This window comes from Excalfactoria chinensis, chromosome 2, assembly GCF_039878825.1.
Source record: "Excalfactoria chinensis isolate bCotChi1 chromosome 2, bCotChi1.hap2, whole genome shotgun sequence".
In the NCBI taxonomy this organism is placed as follows: Eukaryota; Metazoa; Chordata; class Aves; order Galliformes; family Phasianidae; genus Excalfactoria; species Excalfactoria chinensis.
The window spans coordinates 690,841-704,307 of NC_092826.1; the positions used below are offsets into that span (position 1 = coordinate 690,841).

General features: G+C 46.2%; 1 protein-coding gene across 1 annotated transcript in view; it reads right to left on the reverse strand.

Moving 5' to 3' along the window:
* Positions 1 to 949: 949 nt before the first annotated feature.
* RECQL4 (RecQ like helicase 4) overlaps positions 950 to 13,467 on the reverse strand; it is a 49,521-nt gene continuing 37,003 nt past the window's right edge. The window contains exons 8-9 of the mRNA XM_072330601.1: positions 8,184 to 8,280; positions 950 to 1,116 (exon numbers count right to left, since the gene is read on the reverse strand). Of these exons, the coding sequence (XP_072186702.1) occupies positions 986 to 1,116; positions 8,184 to 8,280 (228 nt within the window). The 3' untranslated portion in view covers positions 950 to 985. The remainder of the gene's footprint in view (positions 1,117 to 8,183; positions 8,281 to 13,467) is intronic.

The window sequence follows — 13,467 nt, forward strand, 5'->3', positions numbered from 1 at the left end:
TTCATTGGATCCCACTGAGTCCTATGGGGTCCCATTAAGTTCTATGGGGTCCCATTGATGTCTATGGCATCCCGTTGAGTTCTATAGGGTCCCATTGAGTTCTATGGGGTTCCACTGAGTCCTATAGGGTCCCATTGATGTCTATGGGGTTCCATTGATGTCTATGGGATCCCATTGATGTCTATGGGGTCCCACTGAGTCCTATGAGTCCCATTGGTGTCTATAGGGTCCCATTGATGTCTATGGGGTCCCACTGATGTCTATGGGGTCCCATTGATGTCTATGGTGTCCCATTGATGTCTTTGGGGTCCCACTGATGTCTATGGGGTCCCATTGATGTCTATGGGGTCCCATTGAGTCCTATGGGTTCCCATTGATGTCTAGGGCATCACGTAGAGTTCTATGGAGTCCCATTATGTTCTATGGGGTCCCATTGATGTTTATGGCATCCCGTTGAGTTCTATAGGGTCCCATTGTGTCTTATGGGGTCCCACTGAGCCCTATGGGGTCCCATTGGTGTCTATGGCATCCCATTGAGTTCTATGGGGTCCCATTGAGTCCTTTGGGGTCCCTTTGAGTTCTACTGGTTCCCATTGAGTTCTATGGGGTCCCAGGTCCCATTGATGTCTATAGGATCCCATTGGTGTCTATGGGGTCACATTGATGTCTATGGGGTCCCATTGATGTCTATGGGGTCCCATTGTGGTCTATGGGGTCCCATTGATGTCTATGGGGTCCCATTGGTGTCTATGGGGTCCCATTGGTGTCTATGGGGTCCCATTGGTGTCTCTGGGTCCCATTGGTGTCTATGGCATCCCATTAAGTTCTATGGGTTCCCATTGATGTCTATGGGGTCCCATTGTTGTCTATGGGGTCCCATTGGTGTCTATTGCTCCCATTGATGTCTATGGCATCCCATTGAGTTCTATGGGGTCCCATTGGTGTCTATGGGGTCCCGCTGAGTCCTATGGGGTCCCATTGTTGTCTATGGGATCCCATTGAGCGCGATGATCTCCTGGGCGGCCATCTTGGTCAGCTGGTTGAATCCAACATGGAGGAGCTGCCTCCAGAAGCGACGATCGCGGCCGTAGATCTCAGCAGGGTAACAGGGGCTGCCTGTGGGGTAGGGGGGATATAGGGGATATTATAGGGGATATAGGGGGTTATAGGGGATATTATAGGGGATAGAGGGGATATTATAGGGGATATATGGGATATATGGGGGGTTATGGGGGATATAGGGGATATATGGGTGGTCATTGGGGATATAGGGGGATATAGGGGATATAGGGGATATAGGGGATGTTATAGGGGATATAGGGGATATCATAGGGGATATAGGGGATATATGGGTGGTCATTGGGGATATAGGGGATATATGGGGTTATAGGGGATATAGGGGATATTATAGGGGATATAGGGGATATTACAGGGGGGAAATAGGGGGTTATAGGGGATATAGGGGGTATTATAAAGGATATAGGGGATATTATAGGGAATATAGGGGATATATGGGGGATATAGGGGATATTATAGGGGATATAGGGGATATATGGAGTTATAGGGGATATTATAGGGGATATATGGGGTTATGGGGGGATATATGGGGTTATAGGGGATGTAGGGGATAGTATAGGGGATATAGGGGATATATGGGGATATTATAGGGGATATAGGGGATATTATAGGGGGTATAGGGGATATAGGGGATATATGGGGTTATAGGGGATATATGGGGGGATATAGGGGATATTATAGGGGATATATGGGGTATATGGGGGGATATAGGGGATATTATAGGGGATATAGGGGATATTATAGGGGATATAGAGGATATATGGGGTTATAGGGGATATTATAGGGGATATAGGGGATATTATAGGGGTTATAGGGGATATTATAGGGGATATAGGGGATATTATAGGGGATATATGGGGTTATAGGGGATATAGGGGGTTATAGGGGATATAGGGGAAATTATAGGGGATATAGGGGATATATGGGGTTATAGGGGATATTACAGGGGATATAGGGGATATAGGGGATATATGGGGGGTTATGGGGTATATGGAGGGGATATAGGGGATATATGGGGTTATAGGGATATTATAGGGGATATTATAGGGGATATTATAGGGGATATATGGGGTTATAGGGGATATTATAGGGGATATATGGGATATAGGGGGTATATGGGGGGATATAGGGGATATTGTAGGGGATATAGGGGATATATGGGGGGATATAGGGGAAATATGGGGTTATGGGGGATATAGGGGATATTATAGGGGATATAGGGGATATATGGGGTTATAGGGGATATAGGGGATATTATAGGGGATATATGGGGTATACGGGGGGATATAGGAGATATTATAGGGGATATATGGGATATTATAGAGGATATAAGAGATATTATAGGGGATATATGGGGTTATAGGGGATATAGGGGATATTATAGGGGATATAGGGGATATATAGGGTTATAGGGGATATAGGGGATATTATAGGGGATATTATAGGGGATATATGGGATATGTGGGGTTATAGGGGATATAGGGGATATTATAGGGGATATATGGGGTTATAGGGGATATTATTGGGGATATAGGGAATATATGGGGTTATAGGGGATATAGGGGATATTATAGGGGATATATGGGATATTATAGGGGATATAGGGGATATATGGGGTTATAGGGGATATTATAGGGGATATAGGGGATATAGGGGATATTAGAGGGGATATATGGGGTTATAGGGGATATAGGGGATATAGGGGATATTATAGGGGATATATGGGATATATGGGGTTATAGGGGATTTAAGTGATAGGATAGGGGATATAGGGGATATATGGGGGATATATGGGGTTATAGGGGATATTATAGGGGGTATATGGGATATAGGGGATATATGGGGTTATAAGGGATATATGGGGGGATATAGGGGATATTATAGGGGATATATGGGGTATATGGGGGGATATAGGGGATATTATAGGGGATATTATGGGGGATATATGGGGTTATAGGGGATATTATAGGGGATATATGGGATATAGGGGATATTATAGGGGATAGGATAGGGGATATATGGGGTTATTATAGGGGATATAGGGGATATTATAGGGGATATAGGGGTTATAGGGGATATATGGGATATTATAGGGGATATTATAGGGGATATATGGGATATATGGGGTTATAGGGGATATAGGGGATATTATAGGGGATATATGGGATATATGGAGTTATAGGGGATATTATAGGGAATATATGGGGTTATGGGGGGATATAGGGGATATAATAGGGGATATATGGGATATATGGGGGGATAGAGGGGATATCATAGGGGATGTATGGGATATATGGGGTTATAGGGGATATAGGGGATATATGGGGTTATAGGGGATATTATAGGGGATATATGGGGTTATAGGGGATATTATAGGGGATATATGGGGTACATGGGGGGATATAGGGGATATTATAGGGGATATAAGGGGTTATAGGGGATATAGGGGATATAGGGGGTATATGGGGTTATAGGGGATGTTATAGGGGATATAGGGGATATAGGGGATATATGGGGTTATAGGGGATATATGGGATATTATAGGTGATATAGGGGATATATGGGGTTATGGGGGATATTATAGGGGATATAGGGGATATATGGGGGGTTATGGGGTATATGGGGGGCTATGGGGGGTTATAGGGGGCTATGGGGTTGGGTTATGGGTTATATGGGGCTATGGGGGGTTATAGGAGGCTATGGGGTTGGTTATGGGGTATATGGGGGGTTATAGGGGATATGGGGTTGGTTATGGGGTATATGGGGGTTATGGGGGTTGGTTATGGGGTATATGGGGGGTTATGGGGGGGTTATAGGGTCTATGGGGGTTATGGGGTGGGTTATGGGGTCTATGGGTGGGTATAGGGGGCTATAGGGTTGGTTATGGGGTATATGGGGTTATGGGGGGTTATAGGAGGCTATGGGGTTGGTTATGGGGTATATGGGGTTATAGGGGGTTATAGGGGGCTATGGGGTTGGTTATGGGGTATATGGGGGGTTATAGGGGGTTATGGGGGGTTATGGGGTGGGTTATGGGGTATATGGGGGTTATAGGGGGCTATGGGGTTGGTTATGGGGTATATGGGGGGATATGGGGGGTTATGGGGTTGGTTATGGGGTATATGGGGGTTATGGGGGTTGGTTATGGGGTATATGGGGGGCTATGGGGGGTTATGGGGTTGGTTATGGGGTATATGGGGGGTTATGGGGGGGTTATAGGGTCTATGGGGGTTATGGGGTGGGTTATGGGGTCTATGGGTGGGTATAGGGGGCTATAGGGTTGGTTATGGGGTATATGGGGTTATGGGGGGTTATAGGAGGCTATGGGGTTGGTTATGGGGTATATGGGGTTATAGGGGGTTATAGGGGGCTATGGGGTTGCTTATGGGGTATATGGGGGGTTATAGGGGGTTATGGGGTGGGTTATGGGGTATATGGGGGGATATGGAAGGTTATGGGGTGGGTTATGGGGTATATGGGGGTTATAGGGGGCTATGGGGTTGGTTATGGGGTATTTGGGGGGTTATGGGGTTGGTTATGGGGTATATGGGGGGTTATGGGGGGTTATGGGGTTGGTTATGGGGTATATGGGGGGGATATAGGGGATAATACAGGGGATATATGGGGTATATGGGGGGATATAAGGGATATTATAGGGGATATATGGGGTTATGGGGGATATAGGGGATATTATGGGGGATATATGGGATATATGGGGTTATAGGAAATATAGGGGATATTATAGGGGATATAGGGGATATTATAGGGGATATATGGGATATTATAGGGGATATAGGGGATATTATAGGGGATATATGGGATATATGGGGGATATAGGGGAGATTGTAGGGGATATAGGGGATATATGGGGGGATATAGGGGATATAGGGGATATTATGGGGGATATTATAGGGGATATAGGGGATATTATAGGGGATATAGGGGATAGTATAGGGGATATAGGGGATATATGGGGTTATAGGGGACATAGGGGATATTATAGGGGATATATGGGTTTATGGGGGGATATAGGGGATATTATAGGGGATGTATGGGATATATGTAGGGGATATAGGGGATATTATAGGGGATATAGGGGATATATGGGGTTATGGGGGGATATAGGGGATATTATAGGGGATATTATAGGGGATATATGGGGTATATGGGGGGATATAGGGGATATTATAGGGGATATATGGGGTTATGGGGGGATATAGGGGATATTATAGGGGATATAGGGGATATATGGGGGGTTATGGGGTATATGGGGGGCTATGGGGGTTTATAGGGGGCTATGGGGTGGTTATGGGGTATATGGGGGGTTATAGGGGATATGGGGGGGGTTATGGGGAATATGGGGTGGGTATGGGGTATATGGGGGGTTATAGGGGTTATGGGGGGTTATAGGGGATATAGGGGGGTTATAGAGGATATAGGGAGGATATAGGGGGGATATGGGGGATATAAGGAGGGTTATAGGGGATAGAGTGGGGTTATAGGGTATAAGGGGGGTATATGGGGGTTATAGGGTATATGGGGGGGTTTATGGGGGTTATAGGGGATATGGGGGGGTTATAGGGGATATTGGGGCGGTTATGGGTTATATAGTGGGATATAGAGGGGCTATGGGGTTGGTTATGGGGTACATGGGATATATGGGGGGTTATGGGGTTGGTTATGGGGAATATGGGGATTATGGGGGGTTATGGGGTTGGTTATGGGGTATATGGGGGGGATATAGGGGATATTATAGGGGATATAGGGGTATATGGGGTTATGGGGGGATATAGGGGATATTATAGGGGATATAGGGGATATTATAGGGGATATATGGGGTATATGGGGGGATATAGGGGATATTATAGGGGATATATGGGGGGATATAGGGGATATTATAGGGGATATATGGGGTTATGGGGGGATATAGGGGATATTATAGGGGATATGTGGGGTTATAGGGGATATAGGGGATATTATAGGGGATATATGGAGTTATGGGGGATATAGGGGATATTATAGGGGATATTATAGGGGATATATGGGGTTATAGGGGATATTATAGGGGATATAGGGGATATTATAGGGGATATATGCGATATATGGGGTTATAGGGTACATTATAGGGGATATAGGGGATATTAGAGGGGATATATGGGGTTATAGGGGATATAGGGGATATTATAGGGGATATATGGGGTTATGGGGGGATATATGGGGTTATAGGAGATATTATAGGGGATATAGGGGATATTATAGTGGATATAGGGGATATATGGGGTTATAGGGGATATTATAGGGGATATAGGGAATATAGGGGATATTATAGGGGATATAGGGGATATTACAGGGGATATATGGGGTTATAGGGGATATTATAGGGGATATAGGGAATGTTATAGGGGATATATGGGGTTATGGGGTTATGGGGGGATATAGGGGATATTATAGGGGATATATGGGGTGATATAGGGGATATTATAGGGGATATATGGAATATTATAGGGGATATATGGGGTTATAGGGGATATTATAGGGGATATATGGGGTATATGGGGTTATAGAGGATATAGGGGATATTATAGGGGATATAGGGGATATTATAGGGGATATAGGGGGTTATAGGGGATATAGGGGATATTATAGGGGATATTATAGGGGATATAGGGGATATTATAGGGGATATATGGGGATATTATAGGGGATACATGGGGTTATAGGGGATTTAGGTGATAGGATAGGGGATATAGGGGATATATGAGGGATATATGGGGTTATAGGGGATATATGGGGTTATAGGGGATATAATAGGGGATATAGGGGATATTATATGGGATATATGGGGTTATAGGGGATATAGGGGACATTATAGGGGATATAGGGGGTATATGGGGGGATATAGGGGATATTGTAGGGGATATATGGGATATATGGGGTTATAGGGGATATTATAGGGGATATATGGGGTTATGGGGGGATATAGGGGATATTATAGGGGATATATGGGTTTATGGGGGGATATAGGGGATATAATAGGGGATATATGGGATATATGGGGGGATAGAGGGGATATTATAGGGGATATAGGGGATATTATGGGGGATATAGGGGATATATGGGTTTATAGGGGGATATAGGGGATATTATAGGGGATATAGGGGTTATAGGGGATATAGGGGATATAGGGGATATATGGGGTTATAGGGGATATTATAGGGGATATATGGGGGGATATAGGGGATATTATAGGGGATATATGGGATATTATAGGGGATATAGGGGATATTATAGGGGATATAGAAGATATTATAGGGGATATAGGGGATATTATAGGGGATATAGGGGATATATGGGGTATTATAGGGGATATTATAGGGGATATAGGGGATATTATAGGGGATATATGGGGTTATAGGGGATATAGGGGATATATGGGGGGATATGGGGATATTATAGGGGATATATGGGGTATATGGGGGGATATAGGGGATATTATAGGGGATATAAGGGGTTATGGGGGATATAGGGGATATTATAGGGGATGTATGGGGTTATGGGGAATATAGGGGATATTATAGGGGATATAGGGGATATATGGGGTTATAGGGGATATTATAGGGGATATAGGGGATATATGGGGGGATATAGGGGATATAATAGGGGATATATGGGATATATGGGGGGATAGAGGGGATATCATAGGGGATGTATGGGATATATGGGGTTATAGGGGATATAGGGGATATTATAGGGGATATAGGGGATATTATAGGGGATATATGGGGGATATAGGGGATAATATGGGGGATATAGGGGATATTATAGGGAATATAGGGGATATATGGGGTTATAGGGGATATTATAGGGGATATAGGGGATATATGGGGTATATGGGGCAGGTTATGGGGCAGTTATGGGGTATATGGGGCAGGTTATGGGGCAGTTATGGGGCAGTTATGGGGCAGTTATGGGCAGGTTATGGGGCAGTTATGGGGTATATGGGGCAGTTATGGGGCAGTTATGGGGTATATGGGGCAGTTATGGGGCAGTTATGGGGTATATGGGGCAGTTATGGGGCAGTTATGGGTCCATCCCCCCCCACTTACCGATGCCGTGGAAGATTCTGGCCAATGAGCGCGGAGTGAAACGGCCGCCATGATGGACAGACAGGAAATGGCGCAGGGAGCGACGGACGTGGGCGGCCTATGGGGATAGACTGGGTTATACTGGGTTATACTGGGATATACTGGGTTATACTGGGATAGACTGGGTTATACTGGGAGATACTGGGATAGACTGGGTTATACTGGGATAGACTGGGATATACTGGGATAGACTGGGTTATACTGGGAGATACTGGGATAGACTGGGATAGACTGGGTTATACTGGGAGATACTGGGATAGACTGGGTTATACTGGGATAGACTGGGATATACTGGGATAGACTGGGTTATACTGGGAGATACTGGGATAGACTGGGATAGACTGGGTTATACTGGGAGGGACTGGGATAGACTGGGATAGACTGGGTTATACTGGGTTATACTGGGATAGACTGGGATATACTGGGATATACTGGGTTAGACTGGGAGATACTGGGTTATACAGGGATAGAATGGGTTATACTGGGAGATACTGGGTTATACTGGGATAGACTGGGATAGACTGGGATATACTGGGAGGGAATGGGATATACTGGGATAGACTGGGTTATACTGGGTTATACTGGGATATACTGGGTTATACTGGGTTATACTGGGATATACTGGGAGATACTGGGTTATACTGGGATAGACTGGGTTATACTGGGATATACTGGGTTATACTGGGATAGACTGGGTTATACTGGGATAGACTGGGTTATACTGGGTTATACTGGGAGATACTGGGTTATACTGGGATAGACTGGGATAGACTGGGATAGACTGGGTTATACTGGGTTATACTGGGAGATACTGGGATAGACTGGGATAGACTGGGTTATACTGGGTTATACTGGGTTATACTGGGATAGACTGGGATATACTGGGTTATACTGGGATAGACTGGGATAGACTGGGATATACTGGGTTATACTGGGATAGACTGGGTTATACTGGGTTATACTGGGTTATACTGGGATAGACTGGGATAGACTGGGTTATACTGGGTTATACTGGGATATACTGGGAGATACTGGGATAGACTGGGTTATACTGGGAGGGAACTGGGTTATACTGGGATAGACTGGGATAGACTGGGATAGACTGGGATAGACTGGGTTATACTGGGAGGGAATGGGATATACTGGGAGATACTGGGATAGACTGGGATAGACTGGGATGGACTGGGATATACTGGGATATAATGGGTTATACTGGGATAGACTGTGTTATACTGGGATATACTGGGATAGACTGGGATATACTGGGAGGGACTGGGATAGACTGGGATAGACTGGGATAGACTGGGAGGGACTGGGTTATAGTGGGTTAGTCTGGGATAGACTGGGTTATACTGGGATAGACTGGGTTATACTGGGATAGACTGGGATAGACTGGGTTATACTGGGAGGGAATGGGATATACTGGGAGATACTGGGATAGACTGGGATATACTGGGATAGACTGGGTTATACTGGGTTATACTGGGTTATACTGGGTTATACTGGGATAGACTGGGTTATACTGGGTTATACTGGGATAGACTGGGTTATACTGGGATAGACTGGGATAGACTGGGATATACTGGGATAGACTGGGTTATACTGGGATAGACTGGGATAGACTGGGATAGACTGGGTTATACTGGGTTATACTGGGATATACTGGGATAGACTGGGTTATACTGGGTTATACTGGGAGATACTGGGTTATACTGGGATAGACTGGGATAGACTGGGTTATACTGGGATAGACTGGGATATACTGGGATAGACTGGGTTATACTGGGATAGACTGGGATAGACTGGGTTATACTGGGTTATACTGGGATAGACTGGGTTATACTGGGTTATACTGGGTTATACTGGGATGGACTGGGATAGACAGGGTTATACTGGGAGATACTGGGTTATACTGGGATATACTGGGATAGACTGGGTTATACTGGGATATACTGGGTTATACTGGGTTATACTGGGATAGACTGGGATAGACTGGGTTATACTGGGTTATACTGGGATAGACTGGGATAGACTGGGTTATACTGGGTTATACTGGGATATACTGGGATAGACTGGGATAGACTGGGTTATACTGGGTTATACTGGGTTATACTGGGATAGACTGGGATAGACTGGGTTATACTGGGAGGGAACTGGGTTATACTGGGATATACTGGGATAGATTGGGTTAGACTGGGAGATACTGGGATAGACTGGGTTTGACTGGGAGATACTGGGATAGACTGGGTTTGACTGGGAGATACTGGGATATACTGGGATATACTGGGTTATACTGGGATATACTGGGATAGACTGGGTTATACTGGGATAGACTGGGATAGACTGGGTTATACTGGGTTATACTGGGATAGACTGGGATAGACTGGGAGATACTGGGATAGACTGGGTTATACTGGGATAGACTGGGTTATACTGGGATATACTGGGAGAGACTGGGAGGGACTGGGAGGGACTGGGATACACTGGGTTATACTGGGATATACTGGGTTATACTGGGATGGACTGGGTTATACTGGGATATACTGGGAGGGACTGGGTTATACTGGGATAGACTGGGTTATACTGGGATAGACTGGGATAGACTGGGATGGACTGGGATATACTGGGATATAATGGGTTATACTGGGATAGACTGGGTTATACTGGGATATACTGGGATAGACTGGGATATACTGGGAGATACTGGGTTATACTGGGATAGACTGGGATAGACTGGGATATACTGGGAGGGAATGGGATATACTGGGATAGACTGGGTTATACTGGGTTATACTGGGATATACTGGGTTATACTGGGTTATACTGGGAGATACTGGGTTATACTGGGTTATACTGGGATAGACTGGGTTATACTGGGTTATACTGGGTTATACTGGGATAGACTGGGAGGGACTGGGTTATACTGGGATAGACTGGGAGATACTGGGATATACTGGGATAGACTGGGTTATACTGGGATATACTGGGAGATACTGGGATATACTGGGTTATACTGGGTTATACTGGGATAGACTGGGTTATACTGGGTTATACTGGGATAGACTGGGATATACTGGGTTATACTGGGTTATACTGGGATAGACTGGGTTATACTGGGTTATACTGGGATAGACTGGGTTATACTGGGTTATACTGGGTTATACTGGGATAGACTGGGTTATACTGGGAGGGACTGGGATAGACTGGGATAGACTGGGTTATACTGGGTTATACTGGGATAGACTGGGATAGACTGGGTTATACTGGGTTATACTGGGTCATACTGGTATAGACTGGGATAGACTGGGTTATACTGGGAGATACTGGGTTATACTGGGTTATACTGGGATAGTCTGGGTTATACTGGGTTATACTGGGATATACTGGGATAGACTGGGATATACTGGATTATACTGGGTTATACTGGGTTATACTGGGATATACTGGGATAGACTGGGTTAGACTGGGATATACTGGGTTATACTGGGTTATACTGGGAGGGACTGGGTTATACTGGGTTATACTGGGTTATACTGGGATATACTGGGATAGACTGGGTTATACTGGGATATACTGGGATAGACTGGGTTATACTGGGATATACTGGGAGGGAACTGGGAGATATTGGGATATACTGGGATATACTGGGTTATACTGGGAGGGAACTGGGATAGACTGGGTTATACTGGGTTATACTGGGATAGACTGGGAGGGACTGAGACAGACTGGGACGGACTGGGATTGGTCAGGGCTGACTGGGATGAACTGGGACAGACTGGGACAGACTGGAATGGACTGGAATAGACTGGGATGGACTGGGATTGGTCAGGGCTAACTGGGATGGACTGGGATGGATTGGAATAGACTGGGATGAACTGGGACAGACTGGGACAGACTGGGATTGGTCAGGGCCAACTGGGATGGACTGGGACAGACTGGGACGAACTGGGATTGTTCAGGGCTAACTGGGATGGACTGGGACAGACTGGGATGGACTGGGATGAACTGGGATGGACTGGGATTGGTCAGGGCCAACTGGGATGAACTGGGACAGACTGGGACGGACTGGGATGAACTGGGATTGGTCAGGGCTAACTGGGACAGACTGGGAAGGACTGGGATTGGTCATGGCTAACTGGGATGAACTGGGATGGATTGGAATAGACTGGGATGAACTGGGACAGACTGGGACGGACTGGGATGGACTGGGATGAATTGGAATAGACTAGGAGGAACTGGAATGGACTGGGATGAACTGGGACATACTGGAGTGGATTGGAATAGACTGGGATGGACTGGGATGGACTGGGATTGGTCAGGGCTAACTGGGATGGACTGGGACAGACTGGGGCGGATTGGGATCAATAGGGACAGACTGGGGTAGACTGGGGTGAACTGGGACAGACTGGGATTGATCAGGGCCAACTGGGATGAACTGGGACAGACGGGGACGGACTGGGAGGAACTGGGATGAACTGGGACAGACTGGGACAAACTGGGACGGACTGGGATTGGTCAGGGCTAACTGGGATGGACTGGGATGAACTGGGATAGACTGGGATTGATCGGGAATGACTGGGATGAACTGGGACAGACTGGGACAGACTGGGATTGATTAAGGCTGACTTGGATGGACTGGGATTGGTCAGGGCTAACTGGGATGGACTGGGATGGAATGGAATAGACTGGGATGAACTGGGACAGACTGGGATGAACTGGGACAGACTGGGACAGACTGGGATTGATTAAGGCTGACTTGGATGGACTGGGATTGGTCAGGGCTAACTGGGATGGACTGGGATGGATTGGAATAGACTGGGATGAACTGGGACAGACTGGGACAGACTGGGATGGACTGGGACAGACTGGGACAGACTGGGATGGACTGGGATTGATTAGGACCTACTGGGATGAACTGGGACAGACTGGGATGGACTGGGACAGACTGGGACAAACTGGGACGGACTGGGATTGATTAAGGCTGACTGGGATGGAGTGGGATGAACTGGGACAGACTGGAATGGACTGGAATAGACTGGGATGGACTGGGATTGGTCAGGGCTAACTGGGATGGACTGGGATGAACTGGGATGGATTGGAATAGACTGGGATGAACTGGGACAGACTGGGACGGACTGGGATTGGTCAGGGCTAACTGGGATGGACTGGAACAGACTGGGATGAACTGGGACAGACTGGGATGGACTGGGATTGGTCAGGGCCAACTGGGATGGACTGGGATGAA